This window comes from Xiphophorus couchianus, chromosome 6 (assembly GCF_001444195.1).
Source record: "Xiphophorus couchianus chromosome 6, X_couchianus-1.0, whole genome shotgun sequence".
Classification (NCBI taxonomy): domain Eukaryota; kingdom Metazoa; phylum Chordata; class Actinopteri; order Cyprinodontiformes; family Poeciliidae; genus Xiphophorus; species Xiphophorus couchianus.
Window position 1 is genome coordinate 13,578,378 of NC_040233.1, and position 20,180 is coordinate 13,598,557.

Here is a 20,180-nt window from a genome sequence, read left to right on the forward strand (position 1 = left end):
TTTTTTTTTACCTCTGGTTTGCAATTCATATTGTAACATACAAAAATAACAGTCATGATTCCAGTCAATTTAATTAATTCTGATAAGAACAATCTTTGTAAATTGTTAAATGAACCTACAATTTTAGTAGAATAAATACTTAGTAGAATAATTATTAAATGGCAGTACAGACTTTTTTTTTTTTTTAAAGATGTTTTTCATATATTGAAACAGTTCTATCCTGAAAATGAGGATTTAACTTCAATACAGATGAAATAAGTGGGCAGGTAAATTTTATGTGCATTTTTTACATGCAATGAGAAATATGTATACATCTACATATATGCAACCTTTATTTACCAGGTATGTCTGAGATTACCAATCTCTTTTTCAAGAGCAACCAGGCAAAGACTGGCAGCAACACCCAATAAAACCAAACAAATGTTAATATATTGTGATAGTCACAACACAATTACAGTTATGGAAAGCACATCACCCCCAATTCTAATACTTTTCTTATTTCATAAATCATTGCATGGCTCAACACCAAAATACATTGAAGTTGCTTTGTCATTTTATCAACCTTCCAGACCACTCAGGTCTTCTGGTTCTAGTCTACACCGTATCTCCAGAATCAGAACCAAACATGGAGAAGCAGCATGCAGCTTCTATGTTTCAAGGCATCTGTAAAGTTATGTTTAATATATACGGCATATTTATAAAAACTGAAGGAAACATAATTACTTGACTGCTCTATAAAATGGCACTATGTGCCAGGGAAATGTATAATGATACCTCCTTACCATTTTGCCATATCATTATATGGTTAATTCAGTGTTCTTCTTGACATGAGATATTTTTCAGACCACACTTGCCACCAGTGTATCACATTACTTTTTTATTTTTTGGAAATTTAAGTTGACAGTATTTCTCAAAACAACTCACCTCCAACATTGCGGAAAAAAACAAAAACAAAAGAATCTTGACGAGCTTTAAGAGTTGATAGAAGAAAGCAGAATATTTAAGAGCTTATATATTGTTTATGATATCATCATAAATTCACTTTCTTTCTTGGTGTTGCTGATTAATCATCTCTTGTAGCATGCAAATAAAAATTGTATAAAAGCAACTGCATCTCTTAGTGAAAGTCAGTGGCTTTGAAATTAGAACTCACAGCATAACAACCTAAACTACTGAAAAGAACTTCAGCCTTCACCGTAGCCGTTTGCTCTAAACCTTTTCCTGACTACATGCACAGTAAATCCACTCTTTAAGCAGACACTGGGCACGAGGAAGGTTGTTTTACTGCATTAACCTTAACTCCCTCTGGAACCATAAAACACACTCACATGTGGTAGAGCAGCCCGCAGCCACACATGCAGGCAGCCACACATGTAAACACAGAAGATATATCCACACACATATACATTTCATTGTCCCTGGAAAAAGAAATAAGAGTACAGCAGCTGTTTTGGCTAAGTAATGTGAACAGAGAAAATGTGCCTTGCATGAGCCTTGATGTTCTTTGTGCTTGTCTTTCAGACCTCTTTAAGGTAGTGAAACGCAGTTTAAATAAGTAAAGGTGCAACTTTTTTCACACTGAAATAATGGAGTCAATAAGTAAATATGACTAAAACCATGAATGTAATCAAGAGAAATAGTATGTCTATAATATTTATAATATTTATAAATGTTAAAAATAATATATTCCATCTTCTTTCCTAAGCATTTACATGTACCTCCTTTGCAAATCTGGTTCATCCTGCCAAAAGATTGGTTCACATGCCTGCTTTTTTCAAGTTGAAACACAATCTTTCAATGAAATGCAGAAGATTCATTACACATACTTTATGACTTAAAGTCAAGAGGCAGGATGTTCATACGGTAGCAGTTGGCAGGTCTAAAAACATGCTTTCAAAATGAAAGTGTAAACAAAAGTATTGTTTTGATTTCAGCTTTTGATTTCACAGAACAAAAGCTGTGAAATCCTGTTTTCAGACTGAAAATGTGTGCTCTTGGATTATGGAAGAAAAATTCCACTAAGCGAGGAGAGAGTTTTGCGAGCGAAGATTCGCTCCGAGCAGAGACTAAGTCTAACCGGGAGGAGACGTTTTGAGTAAAATCATTGCAATTTTTGAGAAGAAAGATATCCTGCTTTCAAAATAAGAATGTAAGCAAAAGTACTAAACATTTTGAGAACAAAAGACATGAAATCCTGCTTTCAGACTGAAAATGTGTGATCTTGGATTATGGCATAAAATTTCCCTGGTACATGTGAAAGTCTGTGTTTTGCAGGAATTATTAACTTGGATAAGTTATACTGGTTTGTGAGAGAAATTTGTAATTCAATTAGTAAATGTTTATCCCAAGTATTTAGCATTACATTTTACTCTGAATTTTGTGTCACATAAACTTTTGCCCACTGATTGAAAGTGTGAAGGCAATCAGACCACAAAATCAGGCATTTTCCCTTTGACCATCTTCAGGGGCGGTCTGGGACACTCTTATCTGAATTAGATTAGCAGTCTGAATGCAATCCATCTTGACATACTAAAGAACCACCCACTTGCCCTATGAGACTTCCATCAAGGAGCAGAGTTATTACCTCAAGTTTTTTGACATTTTTTATCTGAACAATTTAAAATGATTGTCTGAAGACAAATTGGCCACATTTTGCTTTTTTGTAATTTAACTTTCAATAATACAAAAAAACCAAAAAAACAATTATTTGTAGTTTTTCACATTGATAATTTAGCGCAACCTCCATCAGATTCCAGTGTGATCAGTCTACAACTTCAATTTGCCTGTACAGTGAAATTAGGATTTAATAAATCAGTGAATTACTGGTCTCTGTTTTGGTGAATGAGTTTTCTCTGTAATGTGAGATTTTTGAGTTGATTGCTGTGGTCACTTATTATGAAATATATTGTGGAAATAAAACAATCTCTGTATAGTAATAATAACATGTTGCAGGTTGAACAACTTTTACCTGGCCCTCTATGGAAAATACAGATATGTGGAGCAGCTATCAGCTAGAAGCTTTAGTGAAATTTCTCAGGTAAAATCGTCAGTGTCATTGAGCTGACACTGAGATTGTTCTACTCAAATCTAAAATTTTTTTCTTTACTTTTCTCATACTGCATATTACCTTAAACAATTAAGCTAATCAAGAGTATGCAGCGTATAGTTTAACAAACACCATGCACAATGAAGTCTAGCTTGGCAATTGATCATCCAGGAGGAAAGGGTAAAGAAATAAACTACAGCAAAAAAATGTCTATATAATAAGATGTAAAAAGTAGATGTGGATTTCTGCTTCTTGAACTTCCACATATTCCACATGTAGTAATTTAAAGAAAAAAAAGTCATATATGCTTATAGGCACCATACAAATAATTAATAAATATAAAATATTAAGCAAAATATAAGGTTAATAAACATTGAAATATACCATTGTGTAAAAATCTAAAATACAAATACAATATCAACATTTGCTATTCAATTTTTTGCAAGTAATGTATTTATATTATTTTAAATACCAATAAGTTGTAATTTAAATTCAGCAAAAAAAAGGTGTGTTCTAGGATACTATTTTTGTTGTAGAAAGAAAAAAAAAAACAAAGAATGTAATCTTTTCATGAGACTAGTCCAGGCCTCCATTTAGAACAATGCCATTTCTCACCTGCCTTTGTCTGACACTTTGCTATTCTAAAAAAAGACAAAAAGGTAAACATGAACACGCAAAGGAGGTTGTTCTCAGTTCTGTTTATATTAAGCCATTATTTTTGCATGCATACCTCAGAGAAAAAGTTCAAAATCACAGGACCTCTAAACAAGCCAGAAAAGATTGGAGAAAGTGCTTAATTTCAAAACAATAATGCTAGTACAAATTGTTCTTTTGCTAACTAAAAACAGAACTGAGTAAACAGCAGGCAGAGTCTTTGCAGGGAAAATAAACAGTGTCCTCTTTAGAAAATGAGACATGTCCTATGAGGACAGAGCTGCTGACCGTTGAATCTCGCGGGACAATCTCACAATATGCTGAATAATGACACCAGCTAAATCATAGCCAATCATTGAATATCTTTTAAGCTGATGATGGCGTGAGAATAAAAATCATATCTGGGCTCAGTGTTCCAATTTGAATTATGTTGTGTACAGCGTGCATGTGTTTGGTCACCAGTTTGCTGTTTTTATTCCGTCCCAATTTCAACTATTTTGTACAACATTCCTTGTGTTATTGCTTCAGGACTGAGACTGATGGAGGGAGAAGATTGATGGGATGTGTGCAGTCCGCGGGGTAGCTCTTTAGGGAATTACAAGGCATGCATTTACTGTGCATTTGAGCTGTCAAATGAAACCCGACTTTTACTGCAGTCTTCAGCAGATACACAATAGATTGCATCTTTGCTTTATAGGTGTAGGTTTTCTATTTTGCAAGACAACAGAATATGCATGATATATGCTAAATTTAAAGGAGTGCAGATGGGTAGATGAAGCCGTGTACCCCTATATTCTGATCTGAATGTGCAGTGCTTGTATGTGTGTGTGTTTTATGGTTAAATCGTCCTAAGGCAACAAAGTGCAAAAGGAACACAGCAAGACAATTAGCTTCATCTGGGCCAAGCCCTGGGCCATCCCTTCTCTAGAGGAGTATTGGCTTACAGATAGCAGCGGTGGTCTTTCCTTCGAGTTTATTTATCAAGGGATTGCCCAGTAAAGTCAAGGGAACTTTCTCAGCCCCCTGTTACCTCAAGCACTGTGGGATGGGGTTCCTGTGGGGCTTTTTTTCAGTCACAGAATATCTATATGTTCCACTTCATAGTTTCAGTTAAATGTGAATAAATGAACAGATGAGGGGGGGAATAAAGTGTTGGTACAGGAAAAAAAGTGTTCCCTGAAATAAAGTAAAAGAGACGATGCTAAGTTGCACCACTGATTGTTTATCACACGGTAACAGAATCCTAATTTTAACTTTGATTATTAAATGTTTCATTTACTTAAAGAAAAATGACAATATTTAATATTTTGTGCCACCATCTTTTGCAGGATTCACCAGAAATTGACAAAGTAGTTCACAATGAGATGCCAGCATTTGCCCACAGGTAGATTTGCCTATTTGACTACTACTCAGGTAGCATTCTCCCTGAGTGCTCAAGCTGCCTCGCCACCAATCAAAACTGAGGTCTTTAAAATATTTCAAAATCAATGCTTAACATTTGTCTATGTAAATACAGAACTTAAAGCTGCAGTACAGTATGTAATATGTATAAAAGTTGGAGGAAAATGGAATATGTGTTGGAGTATGAGCAGCACCACACTGAGGGTGATTGATATTGCACACACCCTCCACCTGGCTAAGATTGGTGGTTTCTAGTTAGCATTGGGAGAAAGCAGATGACCTTACATTTTCTCACAGATTTCTGTATCATACCATACTACCATAGCATAGTGACAGTTTCAACAAGTATGTAAAACATATTTTTTATTAAAGTTACATACAGCAACTGTAAGGCGACATGGCAAAAACATGCAACTTTTGGTCTTGTCCGCATGTATTTTGTGCTTGAGTAAACTGAAAGGCTAATAGCACCAAGGTACTAACTAACTTAGTTTGAAGTGACTATAATTCAGGGATTAACAGTCTCACTATGCACCGACATGTCTGTTATTTTAGAACAGTGGTCTCAAACTACAGTCCTCTAGGGCCGGTGTCCTGCAACTTTTAGATGTCTCTGCTTCAGAACACCTGACTCCAACTCTGTAGAGTTTGACTGCATGCAAGTGAGGCTGTTTTGCCATTTATTTCAAGTGTGTAGGACAAGGTACACATCTAAAAGTTGCAAGTCAACAACTCTTGAGTACTTGAGTTTGAGATCATTATTTTAGAACATCTTTATAAAATAAACCATCATTAAAACTCTTTTCAAATGTTTTCAATTTACTCCAAATGGTACCAAAGGAAGGCAGGTACACATTTGGAAATAACTATATGTTCAGCTGCAAGGGTTCCAAAAAATATATCTGCACCTGCATTATATTTTTGTTTCCATTTGTTTTCATCTTTAGAGTTTTATTATTAACATAGTGTCTGTGACTCTCACAATAGCAGAAATATTCACCATAGCACATTTTCTTCCATCTTACCAAGTAAAACAAGGGCATATGTTTGTTTCATAACTTTTGAAAGACAAGTAAAGAAAAGTTAAATTTGTATAAAGTAGTCACTTAATACATATTAATATTTGTGTCTAAAATGGCAAAAAGTTTCCTACAAATATTTACACATTATTTATTTACAGTATGTATAATTTTATGTGTTTCCCCATTTTGATTTATATTTGATTTGTAAATTTTATAAACACAACTCTGTTAATTTGAGTTTTATCACTGTTCTTCTCTTTATGTGGCATTAAAAATCGGTGCTTCATAAGGTTTCAGAAGGCAATGTTTTGAGATTAACAGCTAAAAAGTAATAACAGAAGCAAAGCAGAAACATTTTTGTGGAAATGATCAAAGCCCTTAAGGACAGTAATTTGGCACATATGTTCCTATAAAAACAAGCAAGCAAACTGAACAAGATAACTGAGTAAATAGCAGTTCATAGATTTATTTGGTATTCATTTTTGCTTTTGTTTCTAAACAAAAGAAAAGAAAAAAAAGGAAAAACTCCAGTAGCCAGGCACGAGAAATCTCTTCCAGATTTGCTTTGGCCAGTTTGTTGTTTTTTTACATTTTCCAACAAGAACCCCATGGCAGCTTGTAATTTCACATCATATGTGGAGCTTTTACTGCTGCGTGCTATTATATTTGTGTAATTGTGCAAAAAATTATTTCCACTCCTAATTGCAGGATGTCAAAAGTCCCATGAAGTAACTATTTCCACTTATTTTGTATTGCTTTTAGGTTAAACTGAACAAATCACCAGCATTTCAGGGCCGGTTTAGCAAGGAGATGAGTCGAAAAAAAGGTATTCATGATTTGTCCCTGCAGGACACAAACACTGGAGCTTTTGGTCACATTAACTTTTGTCTGTAGGAAGGATAAAGCCAGAGAAATACCTTTTGTCTTTATTTTGGAGGAGCAGCAGTGTTGTGGTGGAGGCCTTGAGGTTAAACAAGCAGACATGTGACTGGATGGTTGCCAGCAGAAATTCTGGAGCATCTGGGAGAATTTGGGTACGTTTAGGGAATATGAGAATTTATCTCCTTCCTCAGCAGCACTGTTAGGTTGTGTTTTTAGGTTAATCATAGAAGTGGGGATTAAATGTTGACTTTATTCAGCCACTGTGGAAAACCAATACTTCTGAACCATTGTACTTTTTTTCCCCATCCGAATGACAGATGGCAAGGAAAGTGTATGAAAAAACTATAATTACCGATGAATAAAGAAATTGGCAGTTGACCAAAGTGGGACAATTATCAAGCAGATTAGTCCTGACCAGTCACTGGCAAGAAACTCAACAACCCAATTGTATTTTCTGATCAGCAAGCACAATGTCATGCCAAAGAAAACACTTTTCCAAATATAATGAGTGAAGTCAGAGGACACTCAGAAGGTGTAAAAGGTTTTAAAAGTAAACCATTTTTTCAGCAATGAGTTGAGACAAGTCTGTGATTCATTCAGGCTGTGAGAGAGTGAGACAGTTTTATTAATTTGATCTTTCAACCTCTGTGTTATGAAACATGTTGGATTTGGAAATGTTTTCAGCATTTTGGAAATTTCAGAGGTAAGATAATGACCCAAGGGAATGAATAGAAAAATTGGTGTTTAGAATTAGTAATGCCAATATTGGATGCTAAATACATTGTAATGAGAACTCCAACAACATGCAGTCTTTCTTTTGAACATTAGTACAATAGTATTTTACAGCAACTGCTCTGTCTCTCACACAGCACACACACAAACATGTTTAAGGCAGACGAACTAAAAAAAATGTTTTGAATGCTGTTTTTACATCACTTTACTTTTAGTAATTTATGAAAATCTGAGACACCAAATGTTGGTGCCTGTAGATCAAAGTTTTACAGATTGTTATGGGTGCATCTCCAACAACATGCCCACATTTTAAATATGATGTATTTTAAAGTTGTATCTGGTGATGCATGAATGCTTTTAATAGCTAAGTTGTCTGTTGTAAATAAGAGAACTTTACCTTTAAGAATAAAGATACCATTGGTGGAATTTAAGTGAATACATTAGCCCAGAATTAAATTTTACAGGACAATTAAAATCTAGAGATGGGACAGTGATTTTTTAGTGTACTGCATTAACTACAAAAAAACTCAAAAATCCAGTAGGCCACTTCATAAAACAAACATCTAAATGCCTCAATCAGACTCAGACCACTTAATCAGAAAAATATTCACTGCCTCTTCTTAGTTGGAAAGCCTTCAAGATGAGAGTGTAGACAGCTTACAACATCAATCCTCTGGCCCTTCTTCCCATCTGTCTCTCTCTGACACTTCTTCAATGTTGCCTTTTTAAAGTCTCCGTCATTCTTTCTAAATCATGCTGTCTGCATCACTCCGTCTCTGTCAAGCAGTCCTCCACACACTGCCTATTTCTCTCTTCTTTCAGATAAAGTCGGGCTAATTAAAGAGCGCTGCAGCTGCGTGTATATCACACTGGGCAAATTCCAATCTGTAATAAAGCAAGCCGAGCTTCCCTCACAAAGCTGACGCTTGTTTATCCTGATTCAATCATTTGCAGATGATGAGAAAATGCGACCCGTGGGTATTTAAAATATGGAAGAGACTGTGCAATTCTCATTCAGTTTTGTAAATTTTTTGGAGTAAAGATCCTTGTAACAAAATGTGCCAAAACATTTGTGTAATTTCAAATGTTGGGAGAATTGTCTCAAAAAGAGAAGAACAAGGGCTAAAATGAAATCTGGTTTGTCTGGGTTACTGTGGAACATACGAGGGTAAAAAAAGAAGTCCGTGAAGAGAAACATTGTGAATCCGTGCGATCGTTTGAAGTCTTCCAATGCACCAACAGTTACCACTAAAATCATAACACAGATGTGTTAGGCATTTGTGTTAACTTTACAACAGCTGCCGTCAACATCATCATGCCAAGATTAAAGGAGACTTTTAAAAAAGCATTTTCTCATGCATGACAACATACACTCGGGTCGTTGACGTCCATGTAAACCAAAAAAAGGAAGAGATTACCCTATTCCTTAAACAGTTTGATGTTACTTTTCCAAGTCAAAATCAAGTTATCCATCCTAATCCTCCTCATATTTTTAACTTTGTCCTATTTTAGCTTTAGTCCTTTTCTTTAGTCCTTTAAATACATGCAAGTGGAAGGTCAAAAGTTATTTTTTTATTGGTTTGCTGCTACCTCCAAACCAACATCCAAAGTTCTTGCACTTAAAAAGTAAAGATAGGCAGTTGTCATAATTTTGAATTTTGGATCTAATTTCTAAGCTGCAACATAGCAAAGTTCAGGTTTTGTCATTGTGCTGTTTCAAGAAATATAAGAATTGTTGTTATTCATTTGCCTCAGATGAAAAAAAGCATCATATCTGCTCATTTACAACCTTCCCTTTTCTTGTATCCTCCCTTTATGTGAAAGTCAATTTAGCTCAGTTAAAAATCTGCAAGAAAAAAAAAATCACACTAATCTAAATATTTCATATTCATAGATAATGAACCACTTGTACACAAAATACAGGATTTGTTACAATTGCATTACTTATTAAAATAATCAAATTTTTAAATAATCACTGATTGGGTCAAAGAGGAAAACTGTACACTGAAAACAACAGTTTTGTATTCTTATAACCTAATTAGTAGTAACTTGTTAGATTTGAAGACAGTGTAAGAAAAACTGTGGACACTGTAGTTAAGGGCTGCTGCATGCTATCATAATATTCAAATTTGGTCAGGCTAAAAAGAAAGGTCAGATCAGGGACAAGTGTGTGCAAGCAACTGAAGACATCTACAATCATTAGCTAATGGACTGATAAGTAAATCTCCCTGGATGATTAGAAGTGGAACTAAAATGTGCAAACACTCAAATTAAACATTAGGACTTCAATGACAAAGTCCATCCATCCATTTTCTGTTCACCCTTGTCCCTAATGGGGTCGGGAGGGTTGCTGGTGCCCATCTCCAGCTACGTTCCAGGTGGGAGGCGGGTTCACCCTGGACAGGTCGCCAGTCTGTCGCAGGGCAACACAGAGACATACAGGACAAACAACCATTCACACACACACCCCTAGGGAGAATTTAGATAGACCAATTAACCTAACAGTCATGTTTTTTTTTTTTTTGGACTGTGGGAGGAAGCCGGAGTACCCGGAGAGAACCCACGCATGCACAAGGAGAACATGCAAACTCCTTCTTGCTGCAAGGCAACAGTGCTACCAACTGCGCCACTGTGCAGCTCAATGACAAAGTCTGTACGGCAATTCATTTATTGACTTTTTCTCTCATTTGGTTATCTTCATTCCTGTTATGTGCTCCGGCACATTGTATTTATTTCTGTCTATTTTTTTTCACTTGGATTATTTTGTATAGAAGTTAGTTGTATGATTTTTGTTGTTGTTGTTTAATATACTTTGGAGTTTTGATAATTCTTTCTTGTAATTTGGTCCGTTAATTTGTGACGCTGTTGGACCGCCTATAAATAGGCTGGGTTGAGCCAGGTAAAGGCGACGCCCACTCCCAACCAACACCCAGGATGCGTTCTGATGCGGTGCGCACGTCTCCAGCCTGCCACACGGTAGTTTTTGTTAGCTGTTTGTTTGGTTGATGTTTTTTTTTTTTGTTGTAATTTGACCTGGTGGGACCGGTTGTCCTGTTTTCGATTTTTCTTTAACAGTAGTTTCTTTTTTCTTGTAGTTCGGAAGCAGGGGCTTCGACGGCCCTGTATAGGGTTGGCCCCCTGCTGTACCGTTTTGTTCTTTTTGATCGGCTCATCAGGTCCAACTTTCTGTTTATACTTTGGGATTTTTGTTTTCTTTTTTTTTTTTTTGGGACACGGGGAACCGAGGATTTAATTCTCTTTTTCTTCACAGAAAAATCAAAAGAAGCTCATCTTAAAGAAAAAGGTAGAGAGAATTGAAAATAAAAATTACTTTTGAATCCTCATTTTTGTCTTCGTGTCCTCAAATATGTTGTGCCCTTTGTGGACGTAACAATTCCTTTAAAACTACATCAGCCTATAAATAAAGTTTATAAAAGTAATAAAGTGTCAGTAAAGTGCAGAATTCTAAGATCTAGATTGTCAGTGTTAAAATATTACTGGTGTTGAATCACAGTTGGTTAAGTTTCAAAGCTACAACAGTGCCTATCAGAAAAACTCAACATAATCGATGTAATTTTCAAGTAGCTAGTAGCTAGTAGTAGCTAGTAGTAGTAGTAGTAACATTTGCATGCCAATAATTGTTAGATTTTGTAATTAGCAGGACAATTACAAATACAAAATCCTAGTATTTGGATTTCGGCATAGATGTCATGTTTATTTTACACTGAAATTATTATTTTTCTGGGGAAAAATTAAATATGTAGAATTGTTCAAAATATTTGTCTTAGAATTTCTCTTTGCGTTTTATGCTATTTTGTATAAATGAAGAATCAAATGTAAAAAAAAATACAAATGTCAAAGAATTTGATGTTAACAACCCTACTGCCCACTGAAGTAATGCTTAGTTTCTCCTAAAAAGGATTTAGTTGAAGTAACTTTCTAAGGCATGCCTGCAAATCTTCTTGAAGTCTGTAGATACTTCAATACCTCTATTTTTATTTCAGTATTGGACTTTAGTCAAATGGTGTTGCAGGAATGTCAAGTGGAGTACATAAACCTGGCTATAAACTCCTTGAGCTGCACCACGATTATGATTTGCTCATAAGCACACAATAACTAAACGAAACTACAAGAGAACATTTGCCTCCCATGTTAAAATTTTAATATTTCTGGCAATCTTTACCAAGCAGTTACTATTAAATTTCCTTTCAGGTTAAATAAGCTATAACATTTTTATCACCTTGTCAATAAATCGCAGTCTCTAACCTGTCAAGCACAGCAAACAGAAATTTTGTAAAACGAATTCAACAAGTCAGTATTCATAGAAAGAAAACATAGCTAAACACCATTTCCACCAGGGCCCAATAAGAGTACTTTTTATTACTGGAATCTGTCCAACTTTCTCTTAATTGTGGCAACTTGGCATAATCCTACCCCAGGCTCCCAAAATATACATGACCACATCGCTTCTGTCTTGTGCTCATGCTCTCACCGCAGAATGAGTTCCTAAAAGCAAATGATATCCAACATTCTTCATAAGCCTTAAAATGTAAAGAGCACACATACAATTTTTTGATGTAAAGTCCTACAGTGAATAGTAGAAGTTATCACTCTGCAAACCATCAAGTGTAACTAAAGAGTCATTATATTTTCTTTTATACTGATTTCTGCTTTATGCAGATTCTGCTTCTTTGTGTGTAACTTTTAGAAAAACTGCATGCGTATGTACTGCATTGCAGTACAATAAAGCAATTTCTTTTGGTTTGTGGTAAATACAAGAAACCTGCCTGGAGTGAGAAACTTTTCAAACTATTTACAGGTATCACATTTTTAGCCTTATAAATCTGTGGTTTCAAAGATAATAATCTAAAGATGGGTGATAAATGGGCTAAGGGGTATGTTTTTCTTTTTCTGAGTGATTGTTGGCATGTAACAATTGGCACTTCTCTAACAGGTCACAGTGATTTCATTAAGTCATATGTGAGAACACAGATAAAAGGAAGCTTTTGTTTCTAAACTCTTAATTACCTCCTTTAGCTGCACTGACTTTTTTTGTTTCTTAACATCAAACTAAATCAGATATAATAAATCCAAAAATGTATATTCCTAACAACCTAAAATGATTAGGTTTATAAAATACTACACAAAGTATGCTGGGATATAATTTAAGATGAATATGGATGGAGAGTTCTGGCTGATGAATTGGTGTAAAAAAGAAACTGCCAACTCAAACTGATTTATTTGTTTGCTTATTTCTATAAACCATGACTCTGTCTGAGGGTATGGATATGCATCCAGGATGTATTGTTAAATAAAAATCACAACTTTCACAGTGGATTTAACTGTAGGATTTCCATTGCAAGAACTGTCTTCATGTGAGAATGGGAACAATATAAAATATGAGTTATAGGCACATATAACATAAAGCATATGGTTGCAATCACACCATGTGAAATCCAAAAAGTATGAGGTTTGATATTTGAGACCACTGCATTATTCTCAATGACAAATAATATTGTGCTTGTCAGAACCTAAACAACAATGATGAATTTAAGATGCATTGCCAATTTTGGAACACTTGGCAAAGTGCTCTGTTTGAATAAATATTCTTTTTCTTGGATTAGTTTCAGCACCAACATTAAGGCAGTGTTCAGGTTTTTTTGTAAGACTTGTGAACAAAATACTCACAGACCACGAGCAACCAAAAATGTATTTCTAATTCTTACACTTAACCCTAACAAGGTAAAGGGATTAAACAAAGAAGTATATATATATATATATATATATATATATATATATATATATATATATATATATATAAAGAGCTTAGTTGCTTTGGAGCAAACTATTAAGGTTTTGATAGATATTTTATTTGTGTGTACTTACTGTAGCAGTAATGAGTGGACCATGGATCTGTGCATAGAGCAATGCTTCGTTAACATGCCCTCTGACGCCCAACATGGCCAGCTCCAGGCTGTGGTGCCCAGCCATCACAAGAGTTAGTTTCTTCAAGGAGCTAATATATATCCTCCAAGGCTGATCCAGCTCTGCCGTACTTGCTAAGCAGCCCCGCATTACATTCAAGCAGTAGCCGGCACAGGGCTTGATCAGTGTCAAGCCTCTGCAGTGGGAGCAGTACACCATCTTTGCCAGACCTTTTACACAATCTCTACTAAGGTTGGCATGTTCTGTTGCATTGATGACCTCCAGTCCTTTATCCAAGGCGAGACTCAGTTGCCTGCCAGCCTCCAACACCTCAGCCAGTTCCTGAGCCATGGTGACAGGATAATTCCCGAAGGGCTTCACATCCTGTCTGATCATACGCAGACAGTCACCCATTGTGCTGCTTGTTGTCACACTCCCTCCAATGCCTGGATTTATAAGTCGAGTATACACAATAGGGAAGATGTTGTTAAAAAACTTGTGAATGGTCATCTCAACGGAAATGTTGGCTCCACGTAGGTATAGGGAGAGAGAAGAAAACAGTTGATTCACATGGGGCAAGGCCTGACGGGACAGGGATGAGTAGGTTCCCTCCAACAGTGAACTTAGGTGACCTTGAGAGAATGACAGGAGGTACTGAAACATGTCTGCAAGGAGAGGAGAAAATGAACAGAAAAAATATGTAAGAAGGAATTATAAACACAGAACATTTCATTTTTAATGAAAAAGATAGACTCATATATTTTTAAGAAAGAAGCTATAAAGATTTACATTTCCTGAATTGCAACGAGTAACTTCTTGCAAATTAATAAACCTTAACTGAGCAGACGGACAGACTGAACACATCTTTTGTCTCATTGTTTAATACATTAAAATGTCAGGTCATAACAAAGTCCTGTATTTTATTATGACACTTTATTTCGTGTAGGTTTGATGAAGACTTTTATTGATTACTGTGAAAATTGTCCTGAAATAAATTTAAAAGAATTGACCTTAGTGAGTCCTGGCATTGTGTTCTTGGAATACACCTTAAACCACAGGAATATATAAAAAAATATTACTGAGAGAAAAAAAAAACATTATTTAATTTAATCAGATCTAATACTGACCTCACTTTTGGACACATAACTTTGCTTAACTAAAACATGACTAAATGCAGCAGACCGAGGTCATGCAGTTTAAGTCATGTTTTTTTTATTCCAGGCAAAACATCTTCACATTTTTTTCTCACATTTCAGGCTTTACTAACACACTCCATTATTGTATTTTTATGACTCTGCCAGGATAAAATGTAAATTGGTTATTTCACATTACAATTCAATATGACCTAATATGAATTTGACTGACCACTGAGGCTGTCCCTTCCAAACATCCCATGCTTTTATATCCCTACAAACTTTCTCCTCTCCCCATGACCCACTGTGTCTTCACTTTATGCCATATTTCCGACATGCCACTTCCCATCATACATTCTTCCCTGGGCATATATATATACTCATGTAAGTTTGTGTATGCATGTGCTAGATGCAACACTACTCTCTGGGGTGTGATGTAAGCTTGAAAGCATGACAGGACATGAAGGAGCAGCAGCAACTGTACAGAAACTGAGACCTGAGAACTCGGGTGCCAGGACACACACAATATTCAACACTATGACCACACACACCTACATGCACACACCCCGACACGCACGCACGTATGCATGCACAGACATCCACAGTTTGTCTTTTTACTTTTACTAGGATTTTGCATCAACTTGCATTCATTTTTCATACATTTCTATAGCTTAACCCAGACAGTTAGGTTAGGTTAAACCTAACCTTTACCAATACATGCCTAATCCTAAGCCTAACCTAAACTCAATTCATATCCTAGTCCTAAACCTAAAACCTAACCTAAAAACAGCACCTTTTCTGATGGGATCCGGGCTTTGGGCCCAAAAGTAACAGTAAGTCGTCACAACATAGCTTTTGTTGGAAAAAATGGCCCTTAGACTGTATCAAAAAGAAGGCTACATACACTCATGCATTTCTAAAATAAGAATATACCTGCACTGACTCCCAATGTTACATGCAACAGCTTACTTAAAAGAATTACTGATGTGCTCTGGAATTTTTTAGATTGCCGTATGTTACATTCATTCATGAGAGAGTCATTCCAGTGTAGATTCTACTTCAGCTAAGAGCTTGTTAGCAAGTGTGTGTGTGGGAGTGTGCATGTGCGTGTTAATGCTTTTGTGTTTTTTGCATGTGCCCTGCCCCTCCCAGGTCACAGACAGAAGGATAACAACAGTCATGTCCTCATGAACAGCTGCACTAATAGGAGTACTGTCTGTGACACTTAGGGACTCCCCAATCGCCAGTAAAAGGCACAACTTATTTGTAAAGCCCCTGAAAACACCAAGGAAGTTTGCACTCAAAAAAACATGAGATGGTAATTGAAAATGGTGAAGGCTAGGGACAGATATAAGGCAAATCCATGTGGAAAGAAAAAGAGGAGTACGGAATATAGGCCACACAGAGATGTCGAAGGGGATAAAAACGCCAGAAATAGAGAAGGTGAAGATTAATTTTTACAAAAACTACGAAAAAGTTAAAAAGATATTTTCATCCAACCTTGCTGTCTCTTAATGCCCCATGGAGCCTTCAGGAGTGTTAAGTATGCTACTATGTCTGAAGGTCAAGGCTGCAAGGGTGAATGTCTGTTGTTACAACACATCAGAAAATGGTTAAACAGCACTAAAAACACGTAAGCTCCAGATGCTTGTTTCACTCTGTTTCCGTCCTCAGCTATTCTGTGTTTTAGCTGTTTTAACAAAGAGAGTGGCACATATGTGAAAAATGAAAAAAAACAAAAAAGTCAGAGACAAAGAAAGCCAGGAAAATAGAAAAAAAACTCCATTAAACTTTTTAAACAAGGAATGACAACTACTGTACAAGATGTCTCCACCTTGTGAACATACTGACATCTGGATCCATTTGGCTCTTGGCCTGGAGCACTTCCCCGTCTCTCCATGGATTTTACTTCAAACATGTACTTCTGAAGGAAGGACATGTTGTTACTTTAAAGATTTAGATTTTCTTCCGCTTAGACATCCGCGAACACTTGGTTTGAATTACAAAAACCCAACTTTGGTTGACATTCTGCACAGCATACCCCATGTTTAACTGGCACAATTTAACTTAAGTGTCACCATAGTGAAGCTGCCACAATCAGACTCAAAATAAGCATAGCAGTATGTCTGTGGTTTCAGTCACAACTATAGTGTTTATTGCCTTTGCTGTGATTGGCTCTGATTTCTCCACAAATACATTATATTCTATGACTAGTAAAAGAGGTAGTTGTATTAGTAGCAGTTTCTCCTGTTGCAGCAACAGCTACAATTACTACTTGGGGATGTTTAACACTCTCATGTGAATACTTTTCTGCAAAGAAAACAGCTGACTTGCTGTACTACTTTGGTTCCAATAGTGAAAGCACTTGGTACAACACAGCCATGCTTATGAGGAATCAGCTTCCTTCAGTGTAGTTCATATATTTTCAATGAAACAACCAACTGTTACTCCCAGTACATTATTTTTGTGTTACATGCATACTTAAAACCAAATGTTTACATACACTGTATAGAAAGACACAGAACTATGTTCTCTCTCATTGTCTGATCAAAAAGAACAATCCTGTTTTAGGCTAGTTAAGACTACCAAAAAACATTATCTGCGTTTTCTCAAGTGCCAAAATATTGACAAATTTATGAGATTACATGTTTTTCTTTTTCCCCTTTCTCACATTAAATTACTATGCATTTAAATATTTTGGGATTTGCCAGGATGATGATACCTTGCCTTTGTAAGGTTGTAAGCTGATAGGTAAATTTACAACCTTTGACTAAATTGGTGAAACCCCTTTGGTGGAATTTCAAAGCATATGTCAATCATACCCTTTATTATGTGTTATCATTGGAAATTAAAAAAAAAACTTAGTCAAGATATCAGGAAGAGAACTGTGGACCTCCAAAACTCTGATTCATCCTTTGGTATAATTTCCAGATGTCTAAAGGTGCTGTGGTAATCTGTTCAAACAACTGGCCAAAATTTTAGTGAACTATTATGAGGGAAAATAAGTCTATGTAAACTTATGTTAGATACAGTAATAAAGCATCCTCTCAAAATATTTTTAATTACAGTGGCATTTAGCAAATAGAAATATTTTTGGCAATCTTTAATGACCTAAAATAAGAAATGCTTAGTCTCAGTTAATGTCAGACAGTGAGAAAAGAAGGCCATGTGTATTTTTACGCAGTGCATGAAAATTTATGTTTTAAATGAAAGGAGGAAGACCCAGGACACGCTGGTGAGACTATGTTTCCCGGCTGGCCTGGGAACGCCTTAGGATTCCCCCAGAAGAGCTGGAACAAGTGGCTGGGGAGAGGGAAGTGTGGGCCTCCCTTCTTAAGCTGCTACCCCCGCGACCCGACCCCGGATAAGCGGAAGATGGATGGATGGATGGATGGATGGATGGATGGATGGATGGATGGATGGGCCATTTGCAACTATGACATATATATTTTGGATTTGCTTATCATGATTGGTATTATTGTTTTTATGGTTTCTAAGGACCCCTAAGAAAATGAGATGATACATCTCAAGGGGTTATCTTTGAAACAAATAAATAAGTAAATGTCAGCGACTCAGAAAAATAAGATGAGTAAAAACAATCCCTAGTACACGCTCCCTTTAAAGATTTTACAATCCACTCTATATTTTGTTGTAGACCTGATTCCTGCAAGAAAATTGCTAAGTTTTCTTGCAGGAAAACTTTGCAAGTTAAAGCAAGCTACCATAATACTGGATCCTACAGCGTTGTTTGTGTTCCTTTTTGCTCAGCTTTTACTGCCATTGCTTCAACAAGATAAACTAGGCATAAAGTATGGATGGATGAGAATGTGGCCCTGCAATTTCAACTTTGCTTGCTTGTATATGTTTGGAGGTACAGCAATATTGTGATAATGAGACAGGAGACACTGTTCTCATACCATAAAGCTGTGGGACATTCCCATCCTGGCAGTCGGTCCTGACAGTCCTGAATGAATCTGACCAACTATCATCTCAGGAAAAGCATTTTAATCCCTCTACTGACTTGGGTTTCCAACAGGTCACCACACAGATATGTGTCATAGTGACACATGTGGAGATTACATATCCTTGTTTTAATTAGCAAAAGGACCGTATATCTACACTGTCTTCTCTGAGGCAGTGGGAATCATCTTGAGTTACAGCCGAGAGTTCCAGTGTCATATAATCTCCTGCTTTAATGGTAATAAACTATTATTAAATTCTTGAATCAATCTTTTGATTCATATTGCTTATGTGACTCTTGAACACAGCCTGACCAAGTCTAAAGAAGGAGCATGAGTCATCTGTGAAACTACATGCACAGGTTTGCTGCTCATGCAAGCATGTTGACCTGGAAAACTGAACTCCTACCAAAACAGTTAGGTAGCCACTGCTACCCCAGTATTCACCCAACAAAACAACTATGAAAAAACCTCATTGTTTTATCAGACTAACAGATGGGATGATATCTTGCTGTAAAAAATTATTTGTACACCTTTCAAAATGTTTTATTTTGACTTTGACAAAATATTTTTTTAAAAGTCTTGGCCATTATAGCAGCAGTATGTCCCTTTTATAAAAAAAATATGTTTTTACATATTTGTTAAAACTGTCACTATGATGTGACAGACAGAATAGTATGAAACAGATAATCTGTGAAAGAAAAATCAAGCTCTTCTGCCATCAGCTGTCATCTGAATAAAAAAAGAGTACTTTTGAATTTGAATTGAATTTGGATATGCCTATTTATTCAATAATTTAGCAGCAGAAAGGGGTTTCTGAGTCTAAAATGTTGCTCATTTTGTCAATATATAGATTTTGTTAAAATGTGATTAATTGCAATTGTTTAACTACATACCCTGCAATTAACATGATTAAAAAATTCAATTGTGTCCCACCATTTGATTTGACAAAGGGGATAGTTATTTTTATTTTTTTTACTTAGAGCAACGTTGGTTTCTCTTAATAAAAGAATTCATAATTTAAAAACCTTTTTTTTTATTTAATTGGGACCGGGCTTTGTCTAATGTTAAAATTTGTTTAATGCATTATGGGTAAATATTGTCAGGATAATTTAGCCAGAATTTATTTAGCAGAAATACAGAAACATGATCACAGGTGAAGAAAGGAGGAGATGAGAGAATGATGGGAACAGAGAAGACTGGGGACAGGGGCAATTGCTGAAGGAGTCAGGGAGGTGTGAGTGGATGAGATTGTTGAAATGGCTGATGGGGGGTATGGAGGGTGTTTGCTGTAGACTGCTGACAGGCTGATGGACGACACCTCTAGTACTTAGTATCAAAGGGACAAAGGTCAAAGTGTTTTTTTCTGATGGTTTACACAATGTAGTATTCAGCACATTGAGCGAATCCAAATGAAAAGTCTGAA

General features: G+C 36.0%; 1 protein-coding gene across 2 annotated transcripts in view; it reads right to left on the reverse strand.

The window, feature by feature from the left end:
• Positions 1-20,180, reverse strand: part of gpc5c (glypican 5c) — a 98,489-nt gene that overhangs the window by 57,143 nt on the left and 21,166 nt on the right. For both annotated transcript variants that reach the window (XM_028021277.1, XM_028021276.1), the window contains exon 3: positions 13,624-14,327. In XM_028021277.1, the coding sequence (XP_027877078.1) occupies positions 13,624-14,327 (704 nt within the window). The remainder of the gene's footprint in view (positions 1-13,623; positions 14,328-20,180) is intronic.